This window comes from Oryctolagus cuniculus, chromosome 9, assembly GCF_964237555.1.
Source record: "Oryctolagus cuniculus chromosome 9, mOryCun1.1, whole genome shotgun sequence".
In the NCBI taxonomy this organism is placed as follows: domain Eukaryota; kingdom Metazoa; phylum Chordata; class Mammalia; order Lagomorpha; family Leporidae; genus Oryctolagus; species Oryctolagus cuniculus.
The window spans coordinates 70363116-70390223 of record NC_091440.1 but is presented as its reverse complement, the minus strand read 5'-3'; the positions used below and the strand labels follow the sequence as shown (position 1 = coordinate 70390223).

The window sequence follows — 27108 nt, the reverse complement described above, 5'->3', positions numbered from 1 at the left end:
GCAGGTGGCTCCCAAGTACGGGTATAGATGGTATAGACAGGCCTGCCGCATTCAGCTGGGATTCACACTCCAGATCCCAAAGAAGGCCTTCAGCACAGGTAACAACCAGATCCCACCCACCATCCCAAGCTTTGCCTAGCTTCCGAAGACATGGCTAGTAAATTTTGATGAAATATGTATAGCTCATCTCTGACAAGACCAGACCAACTCAATGGGGTTCTATTCTGTTTGGGTTACAGAACGATCACCCACCAGATAGACTTGACTGTAGAAATCCTGCTGTTCAGACCACCCTAGAAAACAAGTGGAGGCAGGAAGGGACCCCATCCCTCCCTTCTGCAGGGTTTAGTCCTGGATAGCTCAGGAGGCCTGGAATGTCCTTACTCTGGTTCCATATCCAGCCAGAGTATCCTCACTGTCAAGGATACAGCCAAGGACCCCAGTGATTGTAAATTCGGCAAGTTTCCCACAAACCTGAGCATTCTGGACATTATCTCTAGCCCCCAGGACTTATGTGTGTCACTACCTCACTGTAACTAAGAGAGAGTTTCTCACGGGAATTGCAGGCCAGCAGCATGGATGGTTGCCCATCTCCAATGTCAACTCTGACTGCCCATAACCATACTTCCCCATGGGAAGACCCTGCCTCTCTAACTGCTGTTCTACAGATCTGGGGCAAAACTGTTAGAGCTGGAGCTTCGTCAACGAATCTGGCCTCTGTCATGTCACGTGATTGGGGTCAATTCACAAAGATGGCTCATTAGTGGACACATGATCATAAGGTTACCCACCTTGCAAGCTTTTTGCAAATACTGGGTAAAATGACTTTGATTAATGTGTGTTACAGCAGCTACAAAGCATTTGTACAAAAACCTTCTCTGCCTCTCCCATAAAGTGAATGTTCTCTTCCACCCATTCCAACAGCAACAGACTGGGGGAGGGGGAGAGGTGGGCAGCCATCCCAGCCAACACCGCAGATCTACCCCAAGGAATTCAACAAGTACCTGCCTTATGTTCTCCACGGAAAATGTGCAGGTTGGTGTCACTGACCAGCAGGATTGCTATACAGTTAGGAAGGGGAAAAATGCAACATGTACTCAATGTGGCCTGGGATATTCAGAGGAATTTATAGAGAATACAATATCCAGTGACCTTGGAGGGAGTCCAGGATCTTGTGAGGCCGAGAGAGAGAGAGAGCAAGAGAGAGAGAGAGTGAGAGAGAGGGTGTCAAATAGGCATTTGGTGTCATCTTTTGGATAAATTAGGATGGTACAACCTTGGCAGAATTTTTGTGATCGCTGTTGCAGTCTTATTTATTTCTTAGAAGTAACCTTTTGTTCCACTTTAAGCTGTTGTATTTAAAGATGCTGGAGAGGGTCAGAGGTCAGGGGGTCTACCAGTTTTGCATCTTTTCTGTGGAGGTCCCAGAAGACAGCAGGGTGAGTGTGAGAGGGACTCGTGTTGAATGAACACCTACAAGGTGTCATGGCTACTCTGGGCTGCTCAAGACAGTCCCAGGCCACTGATGTCATTGGCATTTCAGTGATGAGGAAAGTGAAGGCTTGGAGAATGGTTGAGTGACCACGACGCAGCCAGGAGCTGAATCATTTGTTAATAAATGAGGAACTCCCACCAGGGAACAGACACCTGGTGGGGCATTTTATTTGGGATGTGTGCTTCGGATTCCACAGGTGTCTTCATGGAAGCCATTCTGAAACTCTTTGGCAAACACTTCCTTAAATTCTGTAAGATGTCTGGATAGGACAGGACGCTGTGGACCCTGGGCGGAGATCTCACCGAGTTTGTGGAAAACCTGGCTGCCCTCCACAGTTACCTCTCGTTGTCTTATGAGGCAAGACCATCTGAGCTTGACCTTGGCGGCACCAAGCTCGGTGGTGGTTCCAGGCCATCTCCCTGCCTCCCCACACAGACGTGCAGTTGCAAAGGATCTGTCTTTTCCTTGCCAGGGCTACAGAATCCTTGGCCCCAGGAGTTCTGTTGGGGAAGGAATGGAAAATAAATGCCTGTTGGCCTCTTTTGGAAATCAGACAGCAAAAAAAAAAAAAAAAAAAAAAAAAAAAATTCAGACAGGCAAATTGCAGAGGTCCAGTGTTGTCATGGGGGTGACCTGTTCAGAGAGGGGGCAGCTGTGGGTTTATTAAATCTATGAGGCTGATCACAATGGGAACAAAGGCTGGAAAACAGTCAGGTTTCAGTGGATTTGCAAAATCTCTCCTAAGGTTTCCTGGCCTGGATGGAGCTGATAAATAGCTTATGCAGCCAGATTTATGTTATTCATGTATCAGAAGGAAAGACTTGACAGGGCCAAGAGCCAGAATCGGAAACCATCCAAGTCTGATTAACCCACGGGGTGGCTGCCTGAGGCGTTAAGGAACTCATTTCCCTACTGGGATATGTCCTTCTGGATTCTATTCCTTGGTTTCTCGTTTGTGGAGATCATTGAAAATTCAAACGCCTGGACTCCCTTTTCTTCTTTGGAAAAGAAAACGTGGTATCGAATAGATGAAGTAGACTTCACGCACATCGTAATGCTAGTGTATTATATTATATTGAAGAGTTCATTTTTATGTAGGGACCCTTATGGTTTCCCCAGGTTTTTCTTCCCCATTGCTACATTTAAAGCTCATAAGCACTGTTGCAGGTTGTCATGAGGATAAAATGGAATTATGTAGGTCAGAGGGCCTCAGCAATGATTATGCACCTTTATAGATGCAAGATGGGAGAAATATCTTTTCCTCCACTTTTCAGATAAGAACCCAAGGGTCGGAAACCTTAACTGATTTCAAGTACAAGGAGTGGTAAAATCTGTTCTGTGGTTACTATGGGAACTTCTCAGGGATGGAGGGGTGTTGAGCAGTTCCTGGCCATGGGGTCAGGTGGGCTTGAGTGCTGTCTGACCAGCTCAGCCACTTACTATCTCTGCAATCCTGGACAGCTGTGCTCTCTCTGAAGTTCTATTTTTTCACTTATTGATTTTCATAAATATTTATTGAGTATCTACTATGCACCAAGCACTTCTTAGGCACTGAGATACCAAGACACAAAAAATAATAAATAAAGGGGGGAAAACCCTCTGATTCATAGATTAAAAGTCCTTAGCACTGTAGTTGTTCCAGAAAAGGCATTCCCTAAATAATAACTCTCTCCTTTCCCCTACTTTTGTTCTCTGCTCAATGTGGCTCATTTTAAAATTGCAATAATTTACATGGTAACCTCCTGGCAAATTTTGTAGCCAGAGTACCATTAGGATAACAAGGTCCTTCGAAACTCTTCCACAATATTTTTAAAATTTTATTATTATCTGCAAAGTGAGATAATGCATGAAGTCACAGTCCTGGAGAAGGCGTTACTATTCTTCCATTTGTTTATTATATGAAAACATATTTTGGGATGCCCTTCATATTGCAGATACTGTTCTGTCTTATCACCACCCTCATGAGTAAGACTGAAAGAAATTGAGTTTCCGAAGTCCCAAGAGTTCATTATTTTTATACCCATTCCTGCTCTTCTTCCTCAGTAGTTAACCCTGCCCCCACCCCTGCTCACATACTCCAAAGCCATATTACTAGCAAATAGTAGACTAGCACATCTCTGAGGAAACAAGGGGGACATTTTGCACAAATTAGAAAAATAAAATAGTTGATTGTTATAGAATGTAAGCTGAAATAAAATATATGCAATGAGAGCTGAGAGCTACGCATGGAAAGGCAAAGTATTCCTTTTAGTCAAAAATAAAGTAAAATAAATTGAGGCATACATTCTTGCTTACAATTATGTCCTTTTACAAACATTGCCTTATCCTCCTGACACCCTGACATCTTCTCTACACTGATGAGAAAAGTGAGCCCCAGAAAGACCAAATCACCCAGGTTGTGGTGGCCAAGCCAGAACCCAAACCCCATGCCCTGACTGTCCCCATTATTTTCCTTTTACTCTGATTCACCATTTTCAGAAAGTCCCATTTTAATCAAGGGATAAATGTATAATGGTGTTATTTAGAGATTTGGTGGCACTGACCAGAAGAGTTAAACTCCTGAACTTCAGGAAGTGTCTCTGTGGGATTTAGATAGGATTTCTTTCCAGCTAACTCTTTTTTCTCTCTTTTTTTTTTTTTTTTTTTTTTTTTTTTTTTTTTTTTATAGGCAGAGTGGACAGTGAGAGAGAGACAGAGAGAAAGGTCTTCCTTTGCCGCTGGTTCACCCTCCAATGGCCGCTGCGCTGATCCGAAGGCAGGAGCCAGGTGCTTCCTCCTGGTCTCCCATGGAGTGCAGGGCCCAAGCACCTGGGCCATCCTCCACTGCACTCCCTGGCCACAGCAGAGAGCTGGCCTGGAAGAGGGGCAACCAGGACAGAATCCGGCACCCCGACCGGGACTAGAACCTGGTGTGCCGGCACCGCAGGTGGAGGATTAGCCTAGTGAGCCGCGGCGCTGGCTGCCCAGCTAACTCTTAATATCCAGTTTTATCATGGGGTTTTTATATGTGCTACCTCAAGTTCTCTTTAGATTTGTAAACACACAGAAAGATAAACCCACTTTCCCTGTGTACATACTTCTGGAAACAGAAAATAAGTATTCAAAAGAAAGGAAACCCATGATCTAACCACCCTCCACCATGGAAGAGGAAAAAGATGTTGGAAGACACTCACCCGCTTCAGCTCTGCTCACCAAGACCACGGGCTGTGTGTCCAGGGTGCTGAGCTGACTATTTGTGAAGCAGGGGGGAACATTCCTTCTCTCAGAACTGCTGTTCCCCCAGTGTGGGGAGCAACTCGGACTAGACTAAGTTACTGGAATTAAGACTTATTCTATGCATCTGCTCTCCCACAATATGGCTCTGGGAGAGGAGGAAACAGCTTCTACGCAGCTGCCTCTTGCCAACTTGAGTGATGACCTCCAGGAGCTGATCCTGCTCCTGATTGGAGGAGAGCAGTGTACTCGGCGTGTGGGCAGCCGAGTTGGGATTGGCGGAAGAGGACTATAAAGGAGGAGAGAGACAACATGCACCAGGAACATTTAAGGGGAACACCTGTGCAGCCCCCGAGAGAGCCGGCCGGCGGTGTGCCGCTCCCCCGCGGAAGTGGGGAAAGTGGCAGGGGGAACCGCCCTTCCACGGAGGTGGAAGGGACGGTAGCCAACCCGGGAAGAACCAGCAGCAAACCCGGGGAGGGCCGAGCAGACAAAAGAACAGCGCAGGGTCCTGTGTCGTTCCTCCACGAAGACGGGGAGCGACACCCCAGGGCAGTCTTTATCCTTTGTTCCTAATGGACAAGGACGTGGCACCCACCATCGATGGTCCGCAGTTGTCAATATTCATTCCTGCAGGTAGACCCTCTCGTCTGATGCGTCCTCCAGGGCTCTGTTTTCCAGATACACAACATCACACCACCAGTGGGGCTCTCCTTCCAGGACAGTAATTTATTCATTTTACTTGCATGTTCTTCCCAGCCCCTGATCTTACCGAAACCGAAGATGCCCATGGTCACTTGGCCACAGGGCAAGCGTGGCAGAGACTCACTGAGGACTCCCGGTACCCGAGAGTAGGGCTGGGTGCATGTTCTGACATTAATGTAGCTTTAACTGCTCTGAGCCTCAGCTTCCGCCCCTTCAAGAGGAGATAGTACTTACCATCTAGAGCAGACTTAGTGTAAAATTCCCAACACAGAGAAACCAGAACCAGAAAAATGTTCATGTGAGTCTATATGATATAATAAATAAGAACTATTGTTTTATGAAAACTTAAAGGTTAATTTAAACAGTTTGTATTCACTAGGGGAAATATGCTATGTCTTTTGATTAGGCACCAATGAAGGCACCATTATTTCATGTGGAGAAAGGAGCAGATGGGAAAATGCTTCTCCATTACTACTCGGATAGAAGTGGTCTGTGCCACATTGTACCAGGTATGGACTGGCTTCACCTGTCCCAGAGCGCTGAGGCCTCTGGAGTGAGAAAGGTATCCCTACAAATTCTCCAGGATGGCAAACAGCCAGCCGTAGATGGAGAATTAGAGTCTGTCCCTTACAGTGCTGACTCCTAGCCATCTTGGTCATTACTCCATATGTCCTTGACCTTTTAAAATAAGTTTCCTAGGGAAGCATTTGGCACAGTGTTAAGGTACTGGTTGGGATTCCCACATCCCATACTGGAGAACCTGGATTCAGGTTATATCCCTGCTCCCAATTCCAGTTACCTTCCCCAGGGCCAGGGGAAGAGAGGTGGAAGTAGGTGATCCAAGTTCCATAATAGGAAACCTAGATTGAATCCCCAGCTTAGCCATTGCAGGCATTTGGGTGGGCAGTGAACCAGCAGATGGGAGATATTTGTCTCTCTGCCTTTCGAATAAATATGAATGAATGAATGGATGAATGAATGAAATGTTAAAATAAGCTTCCTGAGTGCCAAAAGAAGGAATAATTTTTATTTCTCTAACAGTATTTTAAATTATGCAGGCTTCTACATAGTTGTGATAGTTATGTATATATTATTTTGTATCAGCTTTTTTGTGTGTTTAACATTGTGGAAAAGGCATGTTTCCATTTTTTTTTTAAGATTTATTTATTTGATTGAAAGGCAGAGTTAGAGAGATGGAGAGATCTCCCATCCTCTGATTTACTCCTCAAATAGCTTCCATAGCTGGGACCCCATCTGGGTTCCCTCTTGGGTTCAGGAGCCCAAGCACTTGAGCATCTGCTGCTTTCCCAGGTGCATTAGCAAGGAAACAGAGCTGAAGTGGAGCAGCAAGGATTTGAACTGGGGCTCATATGGCATGTTGGTTTCACAGGCTGTAGCTTAAACTGCTGTGCCACAGTGCTGGCCTTGCTTCCCTGTTTGTATAGTCTTTAAAACTACTTCTTAAATGTCTCAATTATATTTTACCTTAAATAATCTCCTCTTGTTGAACTTTTAGTTGTTACTAATCTTTTGCAATTTAAACAATGCAGTGATGAACATCTTCATGCATGCTTTACCCATATTTAATATTACAACTCTTGGATAGATTCCTGGGGGAACTTTATAAAAAAACAATGCTTAATGCTTTTACAGATTTTACAAATGAATTGTGTTTATATTATCTCCAGAATTTGTTTTTTGATGAGTTAAATACCTTCCTAAAATGACAAATGAATAAACTCTTTACTTAACACAGAATTATTCTTAGGTATTTAAATCCAATTGAAAATTGATCCCTGTAAAAAATAAGAGTGAGAATAAGAGAGGGAGGAGATGTCCAGTTTGGCACACTTTCCCATGGTCTTACACCTAAGGACTAAAAACTTGCCCTGGGACTCCAAATCCCATTAAGTTGACAGGTACTAATGCCATCATATTAGTTAAAATGATCATTTTAAGTGCATAACTGATCATAAAGATAGGAATAAGTGTCAAAGGGATCACATAAATAAGACCAAATGTCTGCTAATAACAATATATAGAATTAAAAAGGAGAGAATGAGCCAACATGGGAAGCAGGCCACACAGCAGACTCATAGAATGATCAACGCCCTAAATAGCATTCTGGCCTCAAAATCAACCCTTAAGGCATTTGAATCTGGCTAAAAAGCCCATGAGAGCATTTCAGGCATGGAAAGCCAAGACACTGTGGCAAAGAATGGCCTATATGAGAGATCTCTGTGAATGAGATCCCAGTGGAAGAAGGGGCCATCAAAGAAGGAGGTACCTTTCTCTGAAGGGAGGAGAGAACTTCTACTTTGCTTATGGCCCTGTCTAAATAATGTTGGAGTTTGTGGACTCAAAAGGCTTCCATAGCCTTGACAGCTCATGACAAGAGCCTCGGGTGATTACTGAAGAGTATCAGTGGTTAAATCAACAACAGGAGTCACTGTGCACTTGCTCCCCATGTGGGACCTCTGTCCTTAATGAGTTGTACTATGAGAATTAACGGTAAAACTTGTCTCCATATAGTATTTTATACTTTGTGTGTCTGTGTGGATGCAAACTGTTGAAATCTTTACTTAGCATAGAGTTGATTTTCTGTATATAAAGATAATTAAAAATGCATCTTAGCCGGTGCCGCGGCTCACTAGGCTAATCCTCCGCCTTGCGGCGCCGGCACACCAGGTTCTAGTCCCGGTCGGGGTGCCGGATTCTGTCCCGGTTGCCCCTCTTCCAGGCCAGCTCTCTGCTGTGGCCCGGGAGTGCAGTGGAGGATGGCCCAGGTGCTTGGGCCCTGAACCCCATGGGAGACCAGGAGAAGTACCTGGCTCCTGCCATCGGATCAGCACGGTGCGCTGGCCACAGTGCGCAGGCCGCAGCGACCATTGGAGGGTGAACCAACGGCAAAGGAAGACCTTTCTCTCTGTCTCTCTCACTGTCCACTCTGCCTGTCAAAAATAAAAAAAATAAAAATAAAAAAAATAAAAATGCATCTTAGGCCGGCGCCGCGGCTCACTAGGCTAATCCTCCGCTTTGTGGCGCCGGCACACCAGGTTCTAGTCCCGGTCGGGGCGCCGGATTCTGTCCCGGTTGCCCCTCTTCCAGGCCAGCTCTCTGCTGTGGCCAGGGAGTGCAGTGGAGGATGGCCCAGGTGCTTGGGCCCTGCACCCCATGGGAGACCAGGAGAAGCACCTGGCTCCTGCCATCAGATCAGTGTGGTGCGCCAGCCGCGGCAGCCATTGGAGGGTGAACCAACGGCAAAAGGAAGACCTTTCTCTCTGTCTCTCTCTCTCTCACTGTCCACTCTACCTGTCAAAAAAAAAAAAAATGCATCTTAATGAAGAATGGGATGGGATGGGAGTGGGGGTGGGAGGGCAGGTATGGGGGGAAGAACTGCTATATTCCAAAAGCTGTACCTATGAAATTTATATTTATTAAATAAAAGCTTTCTAAAAAATAACAAATGAATGGACACTGAACTAGAAATTAGAGTGCCAAGGATATATATGGCATCCAGGCTTGTGTAACATATATTTGTGAAGATTATTATGTTGTTAATTAGTCATATATTGCTTGTTTTGGGATGGGGTCAGGGCTTGCTGGACTCTGGAATACTCATCAGAAGTTGTGTAACTTGATTATTTAATGGTTTTTACTGACACAGCTGCCTCCTACCATCCCTCACCACTAGGTGTCCTTCTGCTGCAGATGTATACTTGAGGCTGTGGCCAAGGACTTGATGTGACAGTGGATACTGCTGACGTGAGAAGCGGAGAGGACAGGGAAGAAGGAGCATGTTGTGTTTCTGATTCTACGGAAGACTCACAGTCAGATGAGAAGGGCAGAGTCAGAGTCAGAAAGGTTACAAGATGGTCAGAGACCAAGAGGTACTGGGTTCACTATGACTTCAGAAAGCCACAGTTCCCCCTAAGTAGAGTTACCAGTCTTGGAGTCATCTATGCAAACAGCAGAATCAACCGGAACTTCTAATACTGGAATTGAGATGGGGTTCTCTCGGCACTATTGACCTTAGGATCAGATAATTCCTTGTTGTGGTGGGCTTCCCCTTGCAGTCAGGATGTTTAGCTACCCACTAGAGGCAATAGCACTCTGATCCGTTATTTGCGGCAATTGAAAAAACGTCTCCTGGCACTGCCACGTATCCCGAGGGTGGGAGTAGAAGATACTGCCAAGTTCAGGTTAACTGGATATACCCTGGAGACTTTCTGGGATGTACCTTAGCCTGGACACTGTTTTCCTATAAAAATTACCAATATAAATGGTTTGAAATTGAGATCCAGTGACTTATTTTGCAATCCCCCTAAAATGCGTTGACTTTCGAGTTCTCTAATACTGGCTTTGCTGCTGGAGCCTGCCAAGGGTCCAGAGTCAACTCCCAAGATCCTGTGCTGGGCCACCTCCCCTGCAACATGTAGGGTGACCCCTGCCAGTTTAGTATCACCGATGATCAGCTTTCTGTGTCCACTAGAGTGTGCAAACATCCAGACAGGTCCCTGACTCCTGGAGCACAGGGTGTTTCCATCTTAGAGCATGTAAAAGCCCATCACAGGGCCAGGTCACTGTAGGATCTTCAACCACAGAAAGAGAAGACGTTTATGTATGACTTTACTGCCAGATATCATCCAAGCCCCCTTTTGAGAGTTTCTAAAAAGCTCTTGAAGCCTTTGATAGAGCAACAGCATGCGAATTAGTTTGACAAAATAAATCTGGAGAGTTCCAACATCTTGGAAGCCCTCCCACTGTGCCTCATTTAAAGATGGATTCAGGGACAGGCCTACCAGTGAAGAAGCCGGTTTGGATGCCTGCATCCCATTAGAGTGCCTAGGTTTGAGCCCCAGTCCTACACTGGATTCCAGTTTCATGCTAATGCACACCCCGGGAGGCAGCAGGTGATGGCTGAGGTACTTGGTCTCTGCTACCCACATGGGATGCCTCGATTGACTTTGCAGCTTCTTACTTCAGCCTGGCCCAGCCTGGACATGGGGGCGTTTGGGAATTGGGAGATGAACCAGCAGATGAAGTGCATGTGTCCTCTCTCTCTCTCTCAAATAAATAAGTACGAACTTTAAAAATGAGCTGCATCACTGCAGATGGTGCATTCCTGTCTTCAGCGACATGTCCACACACCTGTGCTTCTCCCCCTGCCACTGGCAGGCCCTCGAGGCAGCTTTCGTACCCGAGTGTTTCTGTTTGTCCCATGAAGAAATCTCTCTGGGGGCTGTAAGATGTATGGTTATGTTTGGGAAAGGTAAGTGGGCCCTTGTCCCAGCCTCAGCCCTTAGATGGGAATGATTGCTTGGTTCTCAGGAGAGCAGCCAGTACACACAAAATCCTGGATCATGATGATGTCGCTGGTTTCTGCAGAACACGGACTTGGCAACCGGGTATTTAACTTCAGACTGTAACACGCCTTCCATGACACCTTTTATTTGTGCCTGGTAACATGGAGACAGGGCCTCCACTGTAATCAGGGAAAGCCACTAGAGAGAGAATTGGGCTCAGTCCCAACCGGTGCCTGCCGAAGAAAAGGCGAATGAGTCATGACATAGTATCAGAAGCAATGCATTTTCCAGAGCTCCTCTTCTGCACTCAGGCTTTTTCAGTTGGGCTGCGTTTCTCGACTGGAGATAAGTGGATAAAATCATGGTCATCCACTAGTGTGAATGGCAAGAGCCAAGAGAGCAGACCCCTGGCTCTGTCCTCCAGCAGCCGTGAGACTTGGACAAAAATCTCCCCTCTTCCCGGTAGCAAAACGAAGGCAGTAGGCTCTCTGCCGGGCCCTCGTGGGCACCGAGCTTGCCTAGCGAGCAGCTTGCGGCACCTGAGTCAGAACAAGGTCAGAATGAGGGCTCCAAACCACTAGGAGCCCGCTGGCCGCGTGACACCGCATGACACGCATCTCGGGGAAGGTCTGTGTGCTCAGAGAGCTGCCTTTTGAGTCCTTCAAGCCGTGGCAAGTGAGTCAAACACGCAATTGACATCCTTTGTCTAGGCGATTTTCATATCAAAAAGGCTCCATTTTGAGTCTCTACCCCCTGCCAAGTAGGACTGTTGGTTAAATTTTCACGTGCCACCCAAAACTGTCAGTCTAAAAAGCTCCATGGCAAATGTCCCTGACGCGGGGCCCGGCGCACACGCTCTGCTCCGCCAGCTCATTGTCTGCCTGTCACGCGCTCAATGCCGACGCTGTTTTCATGGGGAGACATACTCAATTGGCCCAGAATCTCTTCAGCGTCGGGCAGAAACTTGGCAGGGGGCAGGAGGGCTTCTCAACCTGGTAGCAAGTTTTCTGTTTGTTTTAATTTGGAAGAAGAATTGCTGAGGCCATCTGGAGACGCCGAGGGGGCCCGTGTGAGAGAGTGGGCATTGCACTTGCCTGTGAAACGCTTCAGATCCGTGTCCCAAGCTCACTGCTCTGTACGGGGGTGGTGGCGGGAGCCGCCTCTTATTAGGACTTTCTTTTTCCATGTCTAGGGCATCTCACCAACACCTTCAAGCCCATTTATCCTGAGAGGCTCTGGGTGTGTGTTTGATGAAGCAGTAAGCGGCCCTTTCCTTCTGGGGCTGGGAGTTGGGTAGCAGCCAGGGAAGGAAGCTGGTGTAGGACTTTCAAGTCAATGAGAAGTCCCCAGGGTCTGGGAGACCAGACTTTGACCTAGCAGGACCACTGGCTTCGTTTTTATATGGTAGTGTCCTCCAGAAACTAGAATGTTCTCGACAGGTGTGAAGGGGAGATTTGAACCAGGGAGTGAATGGCAAAGTTTGACATTAGGAAAAAGGAAATGATATTAAAACGCACTGCACAAAGAGACAACAGGACAGTCAACAGCCATGGCTGGGTGGAGTTCCAAATGTGACCTCTCACTCGTCGATGGGGCCATCACAAATGTCTCAAGCCTGCTGGAGACTGTGTCAACCTCATGCCGTCTTCCATGGGAGTTGTGAGCATGAGCGTTTAAGTTTGATGGATATTGCTATCCATTAATATTACATATGCCCACTGAATTGATTATGAACTCATTTAAAGGGCAATTAGACAAAAAAAAAATGGCTTCAGCCACTGTGACTTTTTCTGTTATTTATTTGAATCCAATGACACCTGCCAGTCCACCGTCAGACACAGATTCAATGCAGTGTGATCATTTGAGGGTAGTTTGCCTGCAAAGAAATGATGGTCTAACTGAGGCAGACAAGCACCCCATGGAACAGCAGGGGGTTTGTAACACAAGACTATTACCGCTGAGGATATCTTAAGTTCTGGTCTACTTTAATAATAAACCCCAAACACATTTTTTTCATGTAGGTTTTGGGCATAGAATAGCAGAAAATGTAATGAAGCTTATTCTAAAGGTGAGGCGGATTTCCATAGCCTAACAGCCCTCATCGTGGTCAGGGAGTTAAGTGTTCCTGGACTCTGTGTTGGCTTCGGATATTTTGCATACAGGATTCCACTGCACGTCCTCCTTCTCTGCGTTGCCTGGAGATGGCCATGAAAGGCATCTTCCCCCACACCCTCTGCATGACCTGGAAGTCATATTCAGGGCTATAATTTGCCAGTGTCTTTGAGATTTGGGGAGAGACAGACAGACAGAGCTGTCTCATCGAGCCAGGTTAGAATGATTAGCCCAACTGAGAGAGCTTCGCCCTGTTTCTTGTTCGTCAGAAATATGCTTCTGAGTACACCCACTCCATGCTTTCCTCTTTCAGACATGAACCACTGATTTGTTTAAAAAATTACCTATCCCTTCCATCTTTGTTCCATTACTGGCCTCTTTCCCCCCAAGGGAGTGACAAATCATGGCCATGAAGTTGCTGCTGAGGGGACGTGTAGGGCGGAGGCTGCTTGCTGTCCCCCTGTCTTACATCATGAGTCCTCTGTGGGTAACAGAGGGTCCAGCAAGCTGGGGGAATCTTCAGAAGTACGGAAGGTGCGGTTAGATGAGAATTTCGCCATCATTCATCCTCCAGTGACCTTCAACATCCTCAGCGCCCGCAAATTCATCAGCAGGTGATTTGTCTCGAAGGCACAGAGGGAATGATGCCTGAAGTATGGAAAGTGCAGCCCGCACTCCAACTCTTCACTGATCAGAAAGGGAGGGGAGGCCCCGACACAACAAGAACAAGTGGGTTGTTTTCCCCGACATTTCCACTTGGCTTGCAAACAACGTGTTTTATTTCCTCAGCCGTTTCTGGTTGAGACACAAACAGTGAAACACACATATGCATTCAAAAACTTCATGGAAAATGCATATTATAAAAAATTATGCATGGATTTCAAGATTTTTTTTGGCACCAGAATAAACTTACATTTTAATTCAATTTTCCGCGAATCTGAAGTACCCCTGTATGCATATATCATATGATTATGTGTAATTATATCACTGGTAAGGTATAGATTATAAAATTCTGTTCTCTCTTGCTGATGTTTTCAGAACACACAAGGTATTATTGGTGTTATTTTAGCGTCTGTCCTCTATCTAGCAACATGTTTGTTATATAACATGATCTACTGTTAGTAGGGTACATATTTTGTTTTTGTTGTGGTGACATTTACATAGCATCAATTCACCATTTTTGATTAACCCTTTTTGAGTCTATGGTACATTGAGTGTCAGTACACTCATAAGTTGTACAACCATCACCACCATCAATTCTCGGACTTCATTTTCCATCTTTTGCAAAGCAGTAACTCTATGCTTATTGATCAATAACTTCCCCCAGTCCACCTTCCTCCAGCCCCTGGAAACCACCATTCTACTTTCTGTCCTGATGATCTGACTACTCTGGGTACTTCCAATCAAAAAGACCACACATTTTTTTACCTATTTATAACTGATATCTTTCACTTAGCATCACGCCTTCAAAGTTCCTCCATGCTGTCCTGTGTTTCAGAATTTCTTTTTATTCCATTAGATGTACACAGCACACTTTATTGATCTATTTATCTACAGATGGACACTTGGATTGCTTTCTACCATGTAGCTATTGTGACTAATACTATTATGCTTTCAATTCTTTGAATATAGATCCAGAAGTGGCACAGCTGGATCGTGTATTAATTCTATTTTTAATTTACTGACGAAGCACCCTACTGTTTTTCACAGCTGCAATGCTGTTTTTTTAAATTTTCTGCATATTTTGAGTATTTATTTGTTTTACTTGAAAGAGAAAGAGAGAACTGATTTCCCATCCACTGAATCACTCCCCACATGGCCACAATTGTCTGAGCTGGGCCAGACCAAAGCCAGAAGCCAAGAACTCAATCCAGGTAGGCTGCAGGGCGGCACAGATTATGAAAAGGACGGGACCTACTGCTTGAGCCATCACCTGCTACCTCCCAGGGTGCATGTTAGCAGAAAACTGGATTTGAGAGTAGAGGCAGGACTCGAATTCACATACTCTGGTATGGGAGGCAGATGTCCCAAGCAGTTTTTCAGCATCAAACTCTCGCTACAACATATCTGTTTTAAAGACACATAGATCTTTGAAAAGTCCAGAAAGCAAGATTTCGTATTCTACAAAGCTGCAGCTCTATATCTATTAAACAGTAATTTCCCCAAGCCTCCCTCCTCCAGCCCCTGGTAACTTAACTCCCATCTACTTTCTGTCCCATGGGTTTGACTACTCTAGGTATCTCATTTAAGTAGAACCCTATAATAACCATCCTTTTTATGATTCATTGTCTGCATGGTGGAGGGGGCAATTGTGTAATGATAAAAGAGAAGAATGCCAAGACAGAACCCTAGAGAATACCAACATTTAAGGAATCAGGAAAGAAAAAACTGAAAGAAAAATTCAATGAATTCGAGGAAGTCTCAGAGCAAAAGCAGGGCGAAGCGGTATTTTGGGAAGAAGGGTCTGGATAAGACCCTCAGACAGCAGAAGGGCTGTTTGGAAAGATGGAGAAACAGTTGAGAGCCTTGCAGGGGAGCCACTTCAAAGTCAGAAAAGTGACTTTGGAGGGGGCTCTCATAGGGTGGGGGGCGGTGACTCAGTGGAGACAGGAAGTACAGAAACCCCTCGCGAAGTTGGCTGAAAAGGAAGACACAGCGTGGGAGATGCTGCTTCCGCGGTGAGCTGGTCTTGTCCCCGGCTGGTGGTGCTGTTGTATTTCTCTCCATGGTGGGAAGGCCAGATGATGCGGTGGGGTCCCTGCAGTGCATGCTCGACCTGTGCTCCCCAAAGCACCGCAGCCTGCAAGATGCACTCGTCCGACATCGCCCCCCGCACGATGCCACCAGGGACCTCGTCCTCCTGAACCAGCGGCAACTGGCAGAGATGGAGCTGTCCAACCAGCTGGAGTGGAAGAAGGAGGCGCTGCATGCCCTCCCCAAGCACCTGGCCATCAAAAAGAAGACAGACCCTGCTTTATGCCACGCGGCCTGAACACGGGGCCAGCCAGCTGCAGGCAGGCAGAAAGTTGGCTGCAGGTCAGGCTTCCCAGGCCTCCCCCAGACCCTCTGAGCAGAGGGCTGTGTGCTTTCATGGCCAGGAGCCCAGGCTTGAGAGCAGGCAGATCTGGGTTGGAATTCTGGTTTCATTATTTCTCAGTGCACTATTTTGGGCCAGTTACTTAAGCTCCATCTCCTCGGCTTTCTTCAAGATACATTGAGAATACTTAAAACAATACAAGCATGAACTATGGATCATACAAAATTGCCTCTCGACCACACACACACATATGAGGTTCTCTAAGAATTCAGGAGACAGCAGGTGCAAAGACACAAAAGCAGTAGGCACTTACTATGAGGCTGAGTCTGGCCTTCTCATTCAGTTGACAATAGTGTCCTTAACTATAACTGGAGATAACACACCCATGTGTTAGCTAGATCACAGAGTGTGTGTGATGAACATTCTAGAGGAGCAAACTATTTCTAGGGGAAGGCAGCTGTGTTTTACCATGAACTCACTTTCCGTTTGTCACGGGTGTGTTCATTCATAGACATGCCTGGTAAACCCTCTCATCATCACGGTGCTGTACCAGACCTGGGGCAGCCCGAGCAGCTCATGGCCTTGTGGGTTTGACAAGCAAAAAGGACACTTCAAAAAAATTTGTAAAAAAAAGGAATTAAAAAGCTAAAGTATATTTTGGTGCAAATACATTTTGAAATTCATGCAGTTTTCCTTTAACATGCATTTTCCATGAACTTTTTGAAAATACCTCACACACAGAATAAGATAATAGAGGTTAGCACGATCACAGGAAAGGAAATGCGTGCACGAAGGAGCAAGTATTATGCCAGGTGCTGGTCAGACAGCTTGCAAAGGCTCTTTCATTCAGTTTTCTCAGTGTTTCCATGTGGGGGTGGGAGTTCTCCACACAAGACAACCCAGGAAGCTGACGTTCACCCGGCTTGTGATTCGGAAGTGAATTACGTCATGTCTGTGTAACTGCAAAGCCATACCCTTACCATCACATACAGGGCTGTGGAAACACAGCTGACAGGGGATTAAAAATAAACTGGAGCTCGAGGAGAAAGAGACTGGGCCAGGGAGGAACTCTGAGGCACTTCACAGAAGTGTGCAGCACTGGGGTGGGGCCTTGAGGCTGAATTTTGGCAAGTGCAGAAGGGAAGGCCCTTCTGGAACATGGCATAGCAAGAGCAAAGATCAGGCTGCTGGAACAGAAACACAGCGGGGATGAGAAAGTGGTGTCGGAGGAGGCCGGGTAGGTGGGATGAGGCTTGGGCTGTGCAGTGATGAAACTGGATGATCGTGGCAAAGGGAATTAATTATCTTCTATTCTGTTGGTAGTGGGGATTCACTGAAGGTTTCTCCCTTCAACAGAGGTCATGTGTTAGTTTGGCTGCTACTGTAGAGGGAGACAGTCTGACAGCTCACCAGAGCCCAGCTGATTCATAGTTAAGGCCTGAACTAAGGCAGCACGAAGAGGGGTCAGCAGGATTTCATGACCGATGCTATGGGGAAGGTGGGAGACGGGATTCCGTGAGGAGTCTGAGGTCCCAGCAGGGCGGAATGTGGTGCTTTATCCCCAGACAGAACCAGAAAGCAGCGCAGGCTTGCGGGGAGGGTGGTTAGGTCAGTTGAGAGCCGTTGAGTTTGAGATGTCTGTGGATGCTCCAGTTAGCAGGAGCAGCTGCAAGATAGGAGTCATACAGAGAGCTTAGGGGGATGTCCGAGCATGGAGTTGCAGGTCTGAGAGCTAGTGCAGTGTGGGTGGTGGCTCATCACAGCCCCTGAGGACGAGGGGTGAGGTCTCCTGGGAGTTCACAGCGCTAAGGGAAGAGGATGGCATGTGAAACTTTAGGGAACACCTCATATTGAAGAAGGAAGAAAATCCAGTGAAGGATGAAAAGCCAGCAGATCAGAAAGGTGGGAATAACGTGCAGAGAGAGCAGTAGGTCAGAAGCCGAAGGAAAGAGAAAGTTACAGGGAGGGAAGTGATTACCAGGGTATCCTTGTAGGGGGCATCCAGCTGTGGCAAGGAGTCACTCATTCACTTCTTTGTAAAGATTTATTGAGCATCTACTGTGTGCCAGGCCCAGCTCTCAGCACTAGGGATACGAGCAGTAATACACTCTCCTGTCTCGGAGCCTCATACTCCAGTGGAGGAGTACCAGATAAGCAATCAACAAGTAACAAAAATACTAACAAATGATTCCATATAAAATACTATGCCACACAAGTCTTATGGAACAGGGGGCAGGTGATCAAGCCAAGAGGGTAGAGACTTTGGGGGCTGTTATTTTAGAGAGAGATCTAGACACAAGGTTCAGGGCCCTGTGGATGTTTGTAGAGAGAGTGCAGCAGGCAGAGGAGACAGCAGGTGCCAAGGCCCTGAGGTAGGAGACATGAACATGCTGGCGAAACCCCAAAGAGGCCAGAGTGGCTGCAGTAGAGTGAACCAGAGGGATGACATCAAGACGTGAGGTCAGAGAAAAGTCAGGGACAGAAGAGGGGGTCCCTGGCAAGGACGTGGGGCTTTTGTTCTAAGTGTGATGGAAGTCATGGAAGACTTGAGGTAGCAGAAGGGGGGCTGGATGGGACATCTGGCTGTGTGAGTGGGGGCCAGAGTGGAAGCAGGAATGTGAGTGAGCAAGGAGGGCACATTGAGGCCGTGGTAGCTGCTGCACCATACACAGTCAGGGGAACGCTCATCTCAAGGCGACTGTCTCTGTGGTCCCGTGTCCTGTGATTCAGGCCCTGCCTGGGCCCACTTGCTGCAGGCGGCTTCCGTCATCCCACGGCACGTGTCACATCCTACCAGGAGGAGCTTCCGTCATCCCACGGCACGTGTCACATCCTACCAGGAGGAGTTGCTTACCTTTGGGTCTTCTGCAGCGCGGCCGCCCTGTCTGCCGGTTTTGTGTGGCAGGATTCTCCCAGCACGCTGACTCGCTCACGGCAGGCTCTCAGTAGCTGTTCTCACAAATGTCCGCTGTGTGGCTGGAGAATGGTGCGGCAGGACTTGATTCCCCGAGGGCGCTCGAATCCAGATAGGATTATTGTTTTACATCCTCGCCTATCACTTATACCTGCCTCTGTTCCGGGAGAATTTAGAAGCTGCACAATCCTTTTCAGCGTTGTGGTGGCATTTACGAACATCCGTGCTGCCTGTGAACCTGTCTGCATCGTGAACATGCTGAATTCAATGTACTCCACGTTGGATAGATTAACCAGTGTCCATGTGCACAAAGCAAATGTGTGTGCAGAGCAGGTGCTCAATTCTGGGCCCTCCTTGGTCTCTGAACTAGACTGGGGATTGGCGTGGGTGGGAGTGGGGTAAACAGGAAAAGCTAAAAGTGAATTGGAAGTGTTTTAGGAGTTGAAGCTTTTGAAAACTATTTGAGCGGCTGGCATTATGGCAAAGCAGGTTAAACTGCCACCTGCAACGCTGGCATCCCATATCAGAGTGCCGCTTCGAGTCCCAGCTGTGCCACTTCTGATCTAGCTCCCTACTTATGCTTCTGGGAAAGTAGTAGAAGATGGCTCAAGTATTTGGGCCCCTGCACCCATGTGGGAAACCTTAATGGAGTTCCTGGCTTCTGACTTTGGCCTGGCTCAGCTCCAGCTGTTGCGACCATTTGGGGAGTGAACCAGCGGATGGAAGATCTCTTTCTCTGTCTCTCCCTCTTTCTCTATCATTCTGCCTTTCAAATGAAATAAAATAAATCTTTGCAAAAAATTATTACACACACACACACACACATGCAGAGAGAAAGCAAGCGCTCCCATCCCCTGGTTCACTCCCTGGGAGTGATAACACACTGTCTAATGTGTAGCATTGCATGACTACTGCATGGGCTTCTTGTTCTCTGGAATGTCTTCCCACCGAAGCAGACAGCCCTCTAACTCTCTCATGACTGTTCCCTGACTCACTTTCTTTCCCACTTCCTCCCACATGGCCCTCATACCCCTAGCAAAGAGTTGCATGCTCTAATCTGGGCCTTTTGCCAATATGTGGAAAACAAAATAAATATTAGGGATATGTTTAGTGCAGGAAGGAAACCTTCTAAATACTCATTTCTCCCCACCCCCACCAGATGTAGACAGTAGGAGCTGCTTACCTGGTGGTAGGGGGTGCACCAGTGCCTACTGGGAGCCATGCGCAAGGGGTGGCTAATTTTGCCTTGAGGATGAGGATTTCTGCAAAAGAAGTGCTGAGCCCTGTCCCTGGAGAACCCGTCCAGGCAGGGAACAACTGCATGCTTTGCTTCACCACAAACCTCTCACACACAGAAGCAGAATTCTCCTGATCTGCTTATGCGGTTCCTGGGTGTGTTACAGGAATTAACATGGGCAGTTTCTCCCAACTCCTTTCTTCTCTTGCATACATCCCTAAGGAGTGGAGGTACGAGTAAGGCTGTCACAGGCTCAACTTGCTTCCAGCTTCAGAAGAGGCTGTGGTGCTCAGGACGTCCCTGGGACTCCCTGCAGCCCCCTTGTCCATGGCTGGGGAGACTGCGAGCACGGGCGGCTGTTCACCGGGTAGGGCTCCATCTGTCTGGAAAGCCACTCCCTTAGAGTTCCCGCTTCTTTCTTTAAACACTGCAACAGTGGTGCTTCTTGTTTCCTGAACACCCAGCTTTTCCCTCTTGGGTAACAGCACATCCAACACGCGGTCTGATGGGGCCAGAACCCAGGCTGAGTGGTGAAGCTGCCTCTAGCTGGTGATCAGACTAGGCACCGTGCTACCAGATACTCAGACTGGCTTTCTACCACACGGCATCGGTGGGACAGCTGCCTGCCTTTCTCCTAGGAAAGTACTCTTCCAAATAGGGAAGTTTGTTCCCACTATGAATGATGGACAGGGTTTTTGTGTGTGTGTGTTTTTTTTTTTTTTTTTTTTTTTTTTAAAGTCAGAGTTACAGAGAAGGAGAGGCAGAGGAGAGAGAGAGAGAGACACCTGCTGTTTCACTCCACAAATGGCCTCAACAGCCAGGGCTGGGCCAGGCCAAAGCCAGGAGCTGGGAGCTTCTTCCAGGTTTCCCACATGGGTGCAGGGGCCCAAACACTTGGGCCATCTTCCACTGCTTTCCTGGGCCATTAGCAGGGAGCCAAATTGGAAGTGGAGCAGCTGGGACTCAAATTGGCACCCATATGGGATACCAGCACTGCAGGTGGTGGATTTAATCACTATGCCGCAGCACAGGCCCCCAATGGATGGTTTTAAGATCAAAAGTGGGCCGGTGCCGCGGCTCACTAGGCTAATCCTCCGCCTTGCGGCGCCGGCACACCGGGTTCTAGTCCCAGTCGGGGCGCCGGATTCTGTCCCAGTTGCCCCTCTTCCAGTCCAGCTCTCTGCTGTGGCCAGGGAGTGCAGTGGAGGATGGCCCAAGTGCTTGGGCCCTGCACCCCATGGGAGACCAGGATAAGTACCTGGCTCCTGCCTTCGGATCAGCACGGTGCGCCGGCCGCAGCGCGCCGGCCGCGGCGGCCATTGGAGGGTGAACCAACAGCAAAGGAAGACCTTTCTCTCTGTCTCTCTCTCTCTCTCTCTCTGTCTCTCTCTCTCACTCTCCACTCTGCCTGTCAAAAAAAAAAAAAAAAAAAAAAAAAGATCAAAAGTGAACAAAGTGAACGTCCTCTTTGACTGGCTCAGTAGATCCAAACCCCTTGATATGGCGTCAGATGGTGTCTCTCCTCCTTTTTATTTCTGGATCCCTCTCCTGCTGATGTCAGTTAAAAATTCAAAGTCAACTCAACAGCCAACCGAAAGTAAGTAGCACCCATTCTGTTTTTCCAAATGATGGCCTGTTTGTAGGGGATCCCGAGAACGTGCTCCACCTGCCCTCGCCACAGTGCCCAGGAGCTGGCAGACAGCGCGGGTCCTGGCTGCAGGGCCCACTGCAGGGCCCGTCTTCTAAGCCAACGGTGCCTTCGGCCATCACAAGGACAGAAGGTGCACCGTCCTTGGCTTATGGAAAACATGCTTTCTACATGAGTGAGATTAAACCCCAATCTAATAAAAAAAAATCAAGATGGAGGTAATGAGGGAGTAGAGATAAGAAAGTCAGATGAGACAGGAGTGTTTCAGTTAAAGAATCCTAATGTAAGTCACCAGAGAAAAATGGACTGAAAATATATGAGTGTGTAAATAGAAGCAGGAGAGAGAGAGAGAGAGAGAGAGAGAGAGAGAGAAAGAGAGAGAGAGATTGAGTGCATATATAAAAGGGGCATAACAACAGAGGTGAATAATGCTGTACCAGTAAGCATGAAATTAAGCAATGCATTCCTGGAAACCCCATGGTGGATTTACCAAGGTGGCAGTGGGGGGAAGGGAGATTGGCACAAAACGGAAAAGTTGCTAGCAGCTTTAAAATAAGAATAGAGGTGGGGGGCCGGCGCTGTGGCACAGAAGGTTAATCCTCCGCCTGTGGTGCTGGCATCCCATATGGGCGCCAGTTCTGGTCCCGGCTGCTCCTCTTCCAACCCAGCTCTCTGCTATGGCCTGGGAAAGCAGTGGAAGATGGCCCAAATCCTTGGGCCCCTGCACCCACAAGGGAGACCGGGAGGAAGCTCCTGGCTCCTGGCTACGGATCGGCGCAGTGCTGGCCGTAGCAGCCATTTGGGGAGTGAACCAACGGAAGGAAGACCTATCTATCTTTCCCTCTCACTGGTATAATTTCACATTGTATGGAAAGAAAAAAAGTATACTTTTTCCTACATCACTATATATACAAAAATTAATTTATTATATATCACGGACATAACCATAAAAGCTATAATCATAAGTCTTCTTGATAAAAATAGAGAAGAATAGTTTCATGACTTTGGCATAAGGAATGATTTCTTAACCATGAAAGAAAAAAATAAAAGCCTTGTTGTTATGGGCCAAATTCTGCCCTTCCCTCCGGATTTTTATTTTAAAGGTCCAGCTCCCAGTATCCCCGAGTGTCACCGGGTTTGGAGGCAGGGTCTTCAAGGAGTGAAGAAGTAAAAATGAGGCCTCCCACGTGAGCACTCACGCCCTACACCTGGTGTCCTCCTAAGACGGGGACACAGGAATGCGCGTGCAGGGAGGAAAGAGCCTATGTGGGCATGGTGCCAGGAGGGACACCCACAAGCCAGAGAGCCAGGCTACAGAAGAAACTGACCTTGGCCTTTGCCCGTCCTCCCTCCCTAAATGGGCAAAAACTTCAATAGGTTTTGCACCAAAAAAAAAAAAAAAAGTGTGAATGGACAATATAGTCATAAAAATATGCTTAATCTCCTGAGCCGCCAGGAAAATGCAGGTTAAAACCACATGAGCTGTCATTCCACAGGCACCAGAAAACCAAATGATGCTGAAACATGAAGCCCCCGCAAGTGTCACTTTGATAATAGGCATGGAAAATGATTCAGTCACTGGAGAATGGTGCAAGCCTTCCTGCTTGCTTTATTTTCTTAAAGTGAAATATGCACCTACCTTGTGATCCAGAAACCTCACTTCTAGGTGTTCACCTAAGAGAAGTGAAAACAGTGTTCACCAAGCTATCTGTACAGAAATGTCCGCATCGGCCTTAATCACAACCACTCCAAACTGGAAACAAACTAAATGCTCACGAAGAAGAGAAAGGATGAATGGAATCGTGGCATCTTCTTACAGTAGAACGCTCTTTAGCAATTTAAAAAACAAACTATAATAAAATAATATGGATGAGGCTCAAAAACGTTAGGCTGAGTAAATGAAGCCATATAAAATCATATATTTACATATATATATGATTTCATTTATGTGAGGTTCTAGAACAGGCAGATTAATCTTTGGCCCCCCAAAATTGAGAAAGTGGTTATCTCTTTCAGGAACAGGAGGCACAGGGATAGCAAGAGGACACTGTGGGGTAACAGTAATTCTTTTTATTTTGTGATGGTTGCAGGGATAAAGCACTTTTCCAAAACTCACAAAGCTAAGCACTTTAATATCAGTATTCTCAGTTTTATGTAACTTTTGCTTCACTTTCCAAATGGAAGAGAGAGGACTAGATGGTCTGTTTTTAGTGAGTTTCTCTGCACGGATCAGAGTGGGGATCCATACTGGATCAGTCTTGGCAGGAGTTGTGGGAGACCAGATGCCAGGACACTGCTTGTTTGGTGAACACAGCCTCTATGATGGAGAGCCATGGGCTTCCTGACAGAGCGCGCCTCAGCCCCAGGCCCTACAGGTATCCATTCAGTTATTCACACATGCCTTTGTCCCACCCTCCTTCTAGAAGGTTCAGAGTGCCCAGCAGCCACGGGACGGGGAGTAGTGGAGGAAGCCTGTGTCTGGGCCGTTGCCTCACTGGCCCCCAGCAGACACCGTCCCAGAGACTGCCAAGCCCCCGCTCTAACACAGTTTTCACTCTCAAAGAGCCCACGGGTTAGTGAAGAGAACATTCAATTATAATCCATGGGCCAAATCCGGCCTGCTGCTTGCTTTTGTAAATAAGGCTTTATTGGAACACAGCCCTGCTTTTATTTATTGCAACTAATATCGGGACACAACAGAGTCGAATAATTATCACAGAGTCTGTATGGTCTACAAAGCCTAAAATATTTACTATTTGGTCTTTAGCAGAAAAAAATCTGCTGACCCTGGATCAAATGGAAGAAAAAAGAAAATTCGCAGTTAATGATTTGTACAGTGAGATGGGTATAATGATAAAGATAAAATAATGTACTTTTTTGAGCACTTATAAAAGGCTACATTCTGTTTCCAATTTTCCTGTGGATGTTAATTCAGTCACTGTTGCAACAGCTCTATGAAGATGCACTATTATTGTTCTTATTTACAGATGAGGAAAAAAAAAAACAAGGCACAGAAAGGTCAATCAGTTGCCTCAGGTTCAAGGACGCTAGTCAAGAGCAGAGTCTGGTACAGCCCAGGGCGCCAGGGCTCAAGCCGAGTGCCTACCCTTTAACTACCATAGGTGCATGCCTGAGGCAATTAGTGAGTTGGGGGGGGGGGGAGCAGGGGCAGGGGGTCTCACCCAGAAAGAATTTGGAGAGGAAGGGCCTCTGAGCTGAACCTTGAACAAGAAGTTCCAGAGCAGAATTTAGCCAAAATTGGAGTGCTAGGAGTCAGAACCGCTCAGCAGAGCAGGAATGAGGGCTGCATGGAGGGGGAGGCGCTGGAAGGAGGACCGCTGGAGGCAGGGTCCTCAGGGTTTGGGTGTGACTTCCCTGCCTTGACCTCAGGCACCCTGCTCAGCGTGTCTGACCTCCCCTCCCACCGCCTCAGCCCCGCTCAGCAGGCCCTGACGGACATCTGGGGTCTCTGCTGTGTGTCCTGGGTCCCTGCCTGCTCCGCCTGTGTCTCCCTCTGCGTGGGAGCCCACTCTTGAGTTACAGGTTTACCATCTTAGATGTCTGATGGGTGTTGTTTTCTCTGTGCAGAGCCCTGGAAAATCAAGGGTTTGAAATCACTGAGGGAGGTGAAATTGACGTGAAAGATAAAGAGAAGATGACCACACACTTTCTGATCCAGAACTTGTATGCCGCAGAGGGAGAGATCATGGGGAGACGGGAAACCCCGCTAGACTGCCGTGGCGAGCTCAAGGGAGACACAGCAGCGGTAACCTCACTATTCCTCCCGCTGACCACTCCAGATGCGTTCATGCAGTGCTTGGGGGTGCAGGGGCAGTACAGGCAGCACCCAGCCCATAGCCAGCTTGCTCCCTTCCCTGTGGGGCAGAGCTCCCAAGCATCGCCTCCACTGTCTTACCGGGAGCACTCTAGGTATTGTGATGTGCCCTGTGCAGGGCTGAGAGATCTGGCATTTATTTCTAGGGCTCTTCTCTGTCCAGGAAAGGGGCTCCAGTAGCTGGGGAGTGAGCCCGGGGCGCCACCTTGGCTCCGCTGCCGCTGAGGTCTGCAGAATAGGCTTTCGTCACTCCCGGCAACCTTCTGCCTCCCCCATTCCCTTCTAGGTGTCAATACCAGGAAGAGGAACAAAATGCATGGCTGGCCCAGCTGCAGGAATGGCCAGAGGGTCGGAGTTCAGGGTGAAACAACCCAGTGCTAACCTGGATCAGGGATCATTGTTTGGCTCAGGGGGCCCCAAAAAGAAGCCAGAATCCAAGAAAGAAGTTTCAGGGCAGGTCCAATCCCTCCCAGGAGCTCAGGGGCCTCCTGCGACTGCCCTGATGAATGGGAAATGCAGACCAGGAGGAGGAAGAAGGAGGCAAACCCTCCTGAACTCCGGAAATAAACTGGAGAAGGAAAGGGATTTTATTCTGACAGTAGCTAATCTTCAGCTGTTCCAAGGACCTGCAAAAGGGAAAAATCTCTAAATCCAGCAGTTCCTTATTTACATAGGAATGCAGGCAGGAGGTCGCTTTGAGATGCACATATTCTGGCTCTTGTTTTATAAAGTACACTTTTTTTTTTAACTTTTATTTAATGAATATAAATTTCCAAAGTACAGCTTATGGATTACAATGGCTTCCCCCCCCATAACGTCCCTCCCACCCACAACCCTCCCCTTTCCCACTCCCTCTCCCCTCCATTCACATCAAGATTCATTTTCGTTTCTCTTTATATACAGAAGATCAGTTTAGCATACATTAAGTAAAGATTTCAACAGTTTGCTCCCACACAGAAACATAAAGTGAAAAATAATAGATGATTTTTTAAATGATGATGAAATCAGATCAGACCTATTGTCATGTTTAATCCCAGTGAGAGTCAAGTTGGGAATTGATCATTTCTTCTTTTTTTTTTTTAACAGAAGATCAGTTTAGTATACATTAAGTAAAGATTTCAACAGTTTGCACCCCCATAGAAACACAAAGTGAAATATACTGTTTGAGTACTCGTAGCATTAAGCCTCAATGTACAGCACATTAAGGACAGAGATCCTACATGAGGAGTAAGTGCACAGTGACTTCTGTTGTTGACTTTACAAATTGACACTCCTGTTTATGGCATCAGTAATCTCCCTATGCACCAGTCATGAGTTTCCAAGGCTATGGAAGCCCCTTGAGTTCTCCGACTCTTATCTTGTTTAGACAAGGTCATAGTCAAAGTGGAGGTTCTCTCCTCCCTTCAGAGAAAGGTACCTCCTTCTTTGAAGACCTGTTCTTTCCACTGGGATCTCACAGAGATCTTTCATTTAGGTGTTTTTTTTTTGTTTTGTTTTTTTTTTTTTTTTTTTTTTTTTTGCCTGAGTGTTTTGGCTTTCCATGCCTGAAATACTCTCATGAGCTTTTCAGCCAGATCAGAATGCCTTTAGGGCTGATTCTGAGGCC

General features: G+C 47.2%; 1 protein-coding gene across 1 annotated transcript in view; it reads left to right on the top strand.

Moving 5' to 3' along the window:
- Positions 1-25731, top strand: part of LOC103352148 (guanylate cyclase soluble subunit beta-2-like) — a 50154-nt gene extending 24423 nt beyond the window's left edge. The window contains 14 exon segments of the mRNA XM_070048332.1: positions 1692-1852; positions 5820-5975; positions 10592-10685; positions 11912-11958; positions 13198-13468; positions 13471-13539; positions 15573-15792; positions 15794-15867; positions 18356-18358; positions 18952-19100; positions 19948-20087; positions 23895-23972; positions 23974-24042; positions 25256-25731. Coding sequence (XP_069904433.1) covers positions 1692-1852; positions 5820-5975; positions 10592-10685; positions 11912-11958; positions 13198-13468; positions 13471-13539; positions 15573-15792; positions 15794-15867; positions 18356-18358; positions 18952-19100; positions 19948-20087; positions 23895-23972; positions 23974-24042; positions 25256-25682 — 1958 coding nt within the window. The 3' untranslated portion in view covers positions 25683-25731.
- The last annotated feature ends 1377 nt before the right edge of the window (positions 25732-27108 follow it).